Raw genomic sequence first — 9,815 nt, forward strand, 5'->3', positions numbered from 1 at the left:
CTCCAATATCTGGGTTAGAAAGCTAGAGAAAGTACCAATCACAGACGTTTAACAGAGCAGTTGACTTCCCAGCCACTCCTTGGAGACAGAGGTAAATGAACCATTATTCTGCAAATGCAAATGTCACAACGTTACCCTAGATTTGGATCTCATGAAAGGAAATCCCACACTGCACTTGAGGAAATCTGACTCCAGTAACTCACAAGTAATGCCCAGCTCCTCCTGCAAGAAAATAAAAAAGAACATGAGATTGCAGATTTGGGGAGAAAAAAAAGATTGCTAAGAAACACCAATGTGATGAGGTACTACAGAAAATTAAATATTTCCCATCATAGCACCATATTGTACTTCCTTATTCCACATCAGTCAGACCAGCATTGGGAAGAAGATAGCCATCAGAACCTTTCTCTGAGAGATAGATCATAAGGAAATACTGAATGACTAAACACATTAGAGTCAGGGGATCAGCCCAAATTCTTGGACAATTCAGTTCTTCCCTCTGTTTACTAAAAGAAAGCTTTCAAATGATCCAGAATATAGGTTTTCCAAGGTAGTTTTTCCAGGTACCTGTACCATAAAGAGAGAACTGCGCTGGGAGACAGTGACCAAACCATGCCATACACAGATGCAGAAGAGAAAGTTAATCTGGTCCTGGTGACATTCAATGCCCTGATCTCTTGCTCTGGTCCACAAGATGAGTCATGCTGGTATGGATACTAACCTTCTTTAATGAGACAGTGGTGGCATAGATAAAGTAGAGGAATGAGCATCTCCTGATGCTAAACATTGACTATGGATATTGTCAATAATTCAAATGCAAAAGGTTAGAGCAGCCCTATCCTGCTTGACTGGTGACTCCACTACAACAGAAGTACTTCTGTTGAATGGAGAGTGCTTCATTGCTCCATAAAATAAGTGCCTAGCTCCAGATGAGCACGTTCTCATCACCAGATTATCAGGGAACAGTTTAATACTCTGCCACTGTGGGCACGTCCATCTCACTAAACTTTAGAAGTGTGATTCAGCTCTGGAATCTGATATACGCTTTTAAGTGCCTACACAGCAAGTGACTGCTATGTGATCTACATGTCACTGTAGTCCACTGTAGTCAAAGGATGTAGAAAACAGTCCAGGAGACCAAATGCAGGTGTTTAACTTAGACTGGGTTGGATACCTCTCTAGGCCCTGCTGTTGATTAGATCATCACCCGAACTATAGTACTTATGGTATGTGCTATAATACAAATGCCTAAATTTTAGATATCTCAATCTATAAATTAATTTTATTCCAGACATGCAGCTGAGAACCTCTTTGCTACAGAACTGTTGTAAAGTATTTGAACCTTGATAGTGTGCCCCAGCCAAACCATTTTTAGTTATTTTTACCAGAGCCCTCAGAGTGAGACCAGGCTAGAATTACCCTCACTGGCTTCACCTGGCATTTCCACCTTCAGCCACAGCACATCAGCCCCAAGAGGGTTTTTAAGCTCCAGTCTGAAAGCTCAAGGAGAGAGGTTTATATCTGTTCCCTGTCCTTTGCTGTTGTGTTGTTTGGATTTTGTGGACTAACTTGGCTGCTGATCACCGAATGGGTTTTGTTGTTGTCATCATCTCGATGCTGCTTGCCTGGGCCAGGAGCCCCACCTGTTAGAGCCCTCAGGAATTCTTCAAGGACTGAAAGGTAAACTGTGCTAAAGTGGGAAAGAAGAAGCTGAAAAACTAAATACCAAGACAGCAAGGAATAGACAAAAAAGGACTGTGCTGCGCTAGATTAAAACCAATCATATTATCAGAAAAGTGTGTGCGGAGCTCATGGACAAAATAGAGAAACCAATCAAGCAATGTGAGATCTCATGCACAGCAGTTGCAAAATGTATATGTACTGTATTATGTATAAGTAGGTAAAATGTATAAGTAAGTAAAATGCGTAAGTACTGTGTTATGTAGAATTTGTAAAAAGTGTAAGTAAGAAAATGTATAAGAAGAGTGATATGTATATGTATAAGTAGTATAAGATAAGCAAGTGAAGTGTATAAGTAAGGTATTATGTCAAAGTTGTGAGATGTGTGAACACAGGGGTATTTTAAACAATAAGACGCTTCTGTGTAATCATATTGATTCGTTGATCAGAAGGCATGAGTTCTCTCACAGAACACATGATTTATTTGACCTATTTTCAGCATTTATAGCAGTTTGCAAAGCTCATGCTCTGTTTCCTTATGTACATTTCCTCAGTTACTTCAAATATGCATTTAAAAGTTATATTCTCAGCTGGAACAAGCATGAGTGGAAGGAGCTTCCCAAACCATGCACTTGGGTCATACACATCTCCAGGAAATGCCTCTCTGCCTTTCACATTCTGACCTGAGAACAACATTAGTGCTCTACAGACATTTAGCTTCAAAATCATGGTTCAAATCAGGGCACATTTTTCTAGAAAATGATAGATCAAATACTATCTTTCTTAACTGACTCAGACAGTATTTCACTGGTTTCATGAGAGGTAAAAATAATGTAAGGAAACAATCAGTGCATACCTGGAGATGCCTAATGGAGTGACATTACTGCAATACTACTAAAATGCTAGAGGAGTGGCCTCCCCATTCAGGAAAATACATTTCTCTATGGATTTGCTTCCTTGCAATCTTTAGTAGGCTTCTATTTCTGGAAATATGAAAAATGGCACTGCTTAGCAAATCAAATATGTAGTTTCAGTAGTACAGAGATGCCATCCACTGTGTTAGATTTTTCTCCTCTAAATGAATACAAAACAGAAAAACAAGTGCTTCATGGGTGAACCATCCCTTCCACTAGCATTTTCCTCTCAGGAATCTGAATGGTTCTCAGTTTTATGAGAGGGATCAAAGGAACACAAAGTCTGAGCAGCTGCATAACTAAATGAAAAATTTCACAGCTGTTTCCCCTGGAAACATTCTTGGTTCTTGGTTGTTCAAATGTCCCTTGCTAACTGGGGCAAACTATGAACTCTCTTTCATCAACGCCTAGCCCGTGTTCTTTCAAGAGGGGTTTCTAATTACATAGCTGTCCAGTATGGTGACAGTGACCAGACAGACCCAAGAGACTGTCTCCTCTCCTCAAGGCCATATCCCTTCAGAGATGCCAAAGGACAGGCTAACTGAGAGAACTCTCATATTGATAACAGAAGAAGAGCATTCCTTCTTCATTTTGCACATTGATGCCTTTGCAGACCAGACAGCTGGCAGATACCCATAGTTTTATTGCCTTTAAAAGGAAATGACAAGATAATGTTGCATTGGTTGGTTTTGCTATTGTTGCTTGGAAAAGCTTAACAGATGCAGGAAGATTGACTTGAATGACCTTCTGGCTTCATTAGCGTACCATCCAGTTTAATCATTAATATTAATACAACATTACTGAAGTTCAGAGTGGAGATTATGAAAAGAGTATTCCCTGAGAAGGTAGTTGATCATAGTAACAGGCTCTCCAGGAAAGTGGTCAGGGCACCAAACCTGTCAGAGCTCAACAAGTATCGGGACAGTGCTCTTGGTCATACGGTTTAATTAGGGAGTCCTGTGAGTAGCAGGGAGTTGGATTTAGTGATCCTGATGGGTCCCTTCCACCTTGAGTGATTCCAGTAATGGTCCACAACAAAACATTTCAATGCTAGGAAACAGCAGAAGTAAGTTTGGCTGCATCATACTGGTTCAGCCTTCCACAAATTTATAAATTAAAGGCTACCCAGAAAACTTTTCCCATGAACTCCTTGGCTTGCTCTGTGATTAAGATGGAGAAGCTCACCTAATGAGTAAACATTTTGGTTTTCCTTGACTGCGCACTGTTTGGCTTCAGGCTTTAATTTCAGTCTGCTGTTCTGGAGGCAGAGAAAATTGTTTCTTTATGTGGTTTCCTACAGCGGTCAGCTCTCTAAACTCAGTTTTCACACTGTTCCAGGAGGCTGAAGGGTTGGTGCTGTCTTATCTTACAAATAGGGAACAGCAGTGCAACTCAGGGCTTACGGAATTTGCAGATACCACTTCTCGCTGATGTTAGGTCATGGTTTTAGTGAGCAATGCTTCCCTATGGCTATACAACCCATTTGAGAAACTCAGCTTACTGCATGAGCTTCACAGCAATTTCTAGTTTGCATAGAAAACACAGCCAAAAGGGTTGGCCGTTTCCCTTCCGGCAAGACAGTGTGAAGCTTTATCTGGAAAACTTTCTTTCTGAAACATTTCAGAGTGTTATATACTCTTAGTCAATCAGATAAATAGTCAGATAATTAGTCAAATGACTGTATTATTACTTCATAGCAAATGTTGACCTGCTTCAGAGAAATATGAAGCTCAGGCTGGCTCACAGTCTATTTCTCTAAGTTCCTTATCACAGAAAAAAAAAGGTTCCTCATTATTATAACATGAGCAATGAAACAGTCAAGTTCAAGATAATGAAACTGCCTCAGCTTCATCTTGACTAACCATTTTCAAATCAGACCCCATATGGGTTTTTTTCCAAGTGAGTCTTGCATAGCTCGTAAAGGATGACTTACTGACTAGCCAATATAACCTGACCATTCTCTCCCTCACTTATGTCCAACCAAAACCCTTCAATCTTCCTGACCCTCATCTAGCAGTTCACATAATTATATTCTGTTTTTATTTTTTCTACCCTTAGTGTCATTCATTTTTTACCCAAAGGTAGAAAAACTGCCCTGAACTGATGTTGGCCTTGGCCCCAACCCAGAGTCATCACTCCGCTTCCTCAACTTGCTCTCCACTCATCCCCACCCAGGACTGGCTGCAAGTTCCTTGCCTAGAACATCTCCTTAAATAATCATCCCCACCCCATTAACTGCCCTTCAACACTGGTACTCCAGTACCAGGCTTTTATCTATCTGACAACTCTTCTACCATATTATGACTATCAGCAAAAGCAAACATATATAAAAGTACAGGTCATTTGTGCCATTTTGCATTCACCAGTGTTCTCACAGAGAAAGTGTGAATTCAATTATTCTAACACTCATTTATGCCCTGCCAGGTCTTTGCTTTTCTAAGCGCACAAGCTATGAGTACATACTGCATCTGCAGTGTCAACAAGGAGATGCAACAGGACAATACTAAACAGGCAAAAAGGATATGCCAGATGTGGCTCTCAACAGAAAGTTATATTAATTTCTGAACTTAAGGCCACTTCTGTACTTCTCTGAATTCTGCTGGCTATCTGCACCAGAGTTCACTTCATACTTCTAAAAACTCTTCTGATTACCTGTTATTTTTTAAGGAACTTTTGACTAAAACCACCAATGAAAGGCACTGAAACTTCATAGAGGAATTCTTAAAATAATCTGTATAGTTTTAAAAGGGAAAAAACCTCAAGTTGCTAGAAAATACATTTGCCAGCAGTTTATATTTCTCTTTCCTTAGCCATACTCAAATTAAAGGTCTTTTTTATTGTTGTTGTTTAGATTGAAAAAAATCCTCCTCGCAAATCTTGGCTACTAGCGCATACATTCTGATGAGAAAATGTCCTGGCATTGATAATATGTTGGCAGAACACTCCTGTTCTGATGATGTTGAAAATTTACTTAACTTGTTAGGGTTTTTCTTGTGATGATGTTTGTTTTCCAAAGGATACAAAAGCAGAATTACAAGAGCGAGTACCGAGGAACCCTGCATTTGTTGTCAGAGCACACACTCTTGTTACTGCTTTCCTTGTTGTTACTAGTTTTCTTGCTCTATAATGCCTGTCTGTGAACTGGTGCACTTGACGCCATAGAGGATCATGAGCAGTATCCTCATCCAAGAAGTCTTAAAACAAATACCCTAAGAAAATATCACAAGGGGAGGGCTACTTGCACAGTCCACCTTATGCTATGATAAGTCTCAAAACTTAGGTACTAAGCATCTACCTGCTATATCCTCTCTGGCATACAGACTTTATCCCCACTAGCTGTTTGGAAATTCTCTGACCTGCACCAAAGGTAGAGACTTACACTGGGTGCTTGGAAAATTTGCTAAATTTGTAGAGTTTTTTTATTCTCATCATAGACCCTGACTAAAAGGCATACTTATACCTCAGTAATTTCAGTGTGAACTTTTTGTGAGAAGAGACACTTTCCTAAATGAGAGTTTATATGAACACCTGGAGGTTTTGTTCCACACAACAGGACAATTACATAGACTTGACCTGCATTTTAAGAGCTTCTTACTTTTGAGAGATATCACAAAACATATGTCTGTTCTGGTAATCTGCTTCCTACACACATGGCTTGCAAAGCTGGGTAGAACAAACATGTCAGGAACCTAAAATAAAGGCTCATCTCTTGATGATGTTTGAAATGGCTCCTTCAAATCCCTTTTCATGATCTTGGTCTAAGCCCTTCAGCTGTGCTATCAACAACTCATGGATTTCTCTAGGGTTTGGAAAGCAAAATTTTTGTTTTGCTCCTACTTATCTCTCCCTGCCTTGCAAATCTGTAAATGTGAATCTCTTCACTGAGGCTTCAAGGATATAAAGATGTACCAATTAATTTAACAGCCACCTCCTGAACATACTAACGTACTTTCTTTCCACAGCAAGTGAGGCACAAAAGACGTGGGTCACAGTTATCCACATATACAGTGCAATTACAGATGCCTGAGCTCATAAAAGGTTAGGGATATTTTTCAAATAAAAAGTCTGGCTCTGACTGAGTTTCCTTATGACTGACAGCAAGTACAGCTCAGAGTAATTTAATCTTGGAGGCCCCCTCGTGCATACAGCTTAGTTATTCTAAGACAAAATTCCACAGGTACCACACTTTCCTCCAAAATAGTGCTTCATAGGATATTTTAAAACTGCAAGAACACAAAGAGGATTAGTGGTATTACTGACTGGGAACTGACTGGCATTATGCAGTAACTCAAGATCATCTGAAATTACTGAAATGGTGCATCTGATATACCTCAGACACTGTTCCTCTGATTATCATCCTCAAAAGCCCTTTAAGCCTCTCTTTTCTTCAGATAACTAGCAGTCTGATGTCTGCTTTGTGTCTTTGTCAGCCGTACTCTCTGGTAACTGAGCAGACAGTATTTCCTCTGTGTTTCTGGGCTGGACCTTGCCACGCACAGACCTTCCCCAACTCCATTAGTTCACAGCCAATGTCAAAGGCATCAGGAATTCACTTTCACTTGGAAATCTCAGTATCTCACAAAATGAGCCTGCAGTTTTGGGGTTTGGTTTTTTCTTCTTTTGCTCATCTGTTACAGGAGTTCTAAATGCACAAAGCCTTCAAACAGCCACTGCCATCAGTTCCCAACTCTCTCAATACTGCACAACTCAGGGATTGGATGGGGGGAAGCACAGAGAGAGCTGTGCACAGTGTTGGGATGCACTGCTTCTCTGAGATCAGCTTCCTAGGCAGTGTCGATGGCACTCAGTGGTGGCACCAGGCCACCTGGGAAGGCTACAGTGCTTCTCACAAACTGTGAGTATACATTGCAGGTTGGGGGAAAAATTGTCCTGTTACTGATAGTAACTCTGAAGATAGACTGCAGTAGTCAGCACAGGTGGCCATAGCTTATAAAGCAATCATGGGTCCAGGAAATAGTTTCATGTGCATTTCAAGGAGTTTCTCCTCTCAGACTAAAAATCCCATGAGTTTTGTTCCACTTTTTGGAAACATAGTTTACTTGCCAACTTCAAGCAAGCACTTTGTGGTCAGAAATTCTTCTGTGTAAAGTTCTCCACTTGCCAAAGCAAAGTGGGTGATGGAATCACTCAAAAGGAGGAAAAAGATGTTCATGATGGAAAGAAATTAAGATGTCTCTTTTAACATAACAGTTCTGGATCTCGAGCTTCAAACATTTATTCTCTTGTAAGTAATTTCCAAACACAGGTGGAATGCCAGTAACAATATAAATAACATGAAGGCCAAGTCAATGATAAATCAGCATCAATAGCAACTATAATAGGAAAACTAATGTTAATCATTACCTGCTGGAAAAAATATTACAGAGAGGGAGTTATAGACTCAATATAAACTTGCTCATCTAGACATTGTCATGAAACTAGCATTAACCTAACCTCTTGAATGCAATGATTAAAGAATACCGGATATCAAATCAAATTATAAAATAGAATAAAAGGATTTTGTGTGTGTACCGCAAAGGTCTGTTTTAAAGATATCACAGGGACTGAAAGTTTCCCTTTATTTTCAACATATAGATACTCCCCTAGCAAAAACCACATCAAGAAATATGAATGTCACACCGCGTAAATTCTGTGAACTGCTGTTTCACCAACTGACCCTCACCATCCCAGTGCTTAATGAGAAAGCAAAACTACATACCTGAGTATGCTGACATGCACAGAGCCAAATGCACTTATGAAGATTTGGGGCATCTGGACCTGTATTCTGATAAGAAATCAATCCTTTGATTCAATATCAAAGAAAATAAATTTGAGAGGGGGCTGGGGAACCTTAACAGTTGTTTGATAAAAAGAACTAGAGGGGAAAAAAAAATTTCCTTTGGCATTAGGGAGAAATTTCCTGTCCTAGTAAATGCTGTAGGCACACCCCACTCCAAAACCATCAAGCCTGGCTTCAAACATCTTGGATTTGCTCCTTATTTTGAAAAAACGACTATTTCTGTATGATTAATTAAAGCCTCTCACCTCTTCTGTTTCTTCCCTGGATGGAACCTATTTTATAGATAGCTTACTGATCCCATCCAACACAGGAAATATTTGAGTAAAAAGGGAAACACAAAATTTTTTTCTATTTAATGGATATTACCAACTCTCTCATAAACTTTTATTTTAACTGGTGAAAAGCTATTGCAGCAAATTTTTAAAGCACAGAACCTCAGAAGCTGAAGAGGCAGCAGAAATTGTTCATTCAGCTCAAATGAGTAAGCCCCAAAACAATTTTCAGAACCAGTCAACAAAATCAATCATTTTTTTTGTTTCTCCCATCTTTTAGGGGATGTACAGGGCAGGTGGTGAAACTATAAGGAGGAAGGGAGAAGTTTTTCCTGAGAAGTTCCACCTCCTTTGCTGCCACGCTCTCATTTTAACAGACCAATTAGACTCACAATGACTTTTGCTGTACAACACTAGCTAAATATTTCCTTTCCCTGCTTGCTGAGAACTGCTGAACTTAGTTTTTTCAAGAAAACAATACAGGAATGTAGTGGTTTGGCCCAAAATACTCATTACTGTTTATCTTCTGTGAGATAAGAATTAGGAGAAACACAAAGCAGGCACCAAACTTGAAAGAATATAAAGAAGTTTATTAACAGACCTAAAAGAAGAAAAAAAAATCATACCACACCTTCAGAACTCTTCTCCTCCCCCCACCTTTCTCCCTTCTCCCACTGACAATGTAAAAAGACAACCCTTGAGATGTTCAGTCTGTTTATCACTTCCATAATAACTTTGCTCAGTCCATTTAGGAAGAGGAGTCTCTCTTGCCCATGCTATGAAAACATTATCACAGCGAGACAGCCGCCCACTTCCAAATAACTTTGCTCAGTCCATTTAGGAAGAGGAGTCTCTCTGATCACATGTGAGTCCCTTCCCCCAACTTGCAGCTTTTCCCGCAACTGCTTTCGAGGGTCCACTCTTGAAGGTTTTTGGGGTACAATTTTAAGGTTGAGCCATTCAGAAACAAAAGTTCTCTTTACCCATCTCTGGGAGCATTTCATCTCTAAGAACAGAGGCCCTTCTCCTTCCCCGGGAGCAAAGGGTCTTCATCATCTTCATCTTTAGGACTATCTCTGGGAGCATCTCTAGGAACTGAGGTTTTCTCCTTTCCCATTTGGAGCAAAAGTCCTCATCTGGTTCATCTCT

General features: G+C 39.9%; 1 protein-coding gene across 2 annotated transcripts in view; it reads right to left on the minus strand.

Annotated features, from left to right (window-relative positions):
* Positions 1-9,815, minus strand: part of ITGA9 (integrin subunit alpha 9) — a 244,925-nt gene that overhangs the window by 81,210 nt on the left and 153,900 nt on the right. For both annotated transcript variants that reach the window (XM_017732049.1, XM_008631949.2), the window contains exon 18: positions 136-222. In XM_017732049.1, coding sequence (XP_017587538.1) covers positions 136-222 — 87 coding nt within the window. The remainder of the gene's footprint in view (positions 1-135; positions 223-9,815) is intronic.

This window comes from Corvus brachyrhynchos, unplaced genomic scaffold (genome assembly GCF_000691975.1).
Source record: "Corvus brachyrhynchos isolate BGI_N302 unplaced genomic scaffold, ASM69197v1 scaffold264, whole genome shotgun sequence".
Lineage (NCBI taxonomy): Eukaryota > Metazoa > Chordata > Aves > Passeriformes > Corvidae > Corvus > Corvus brachyrhynchos.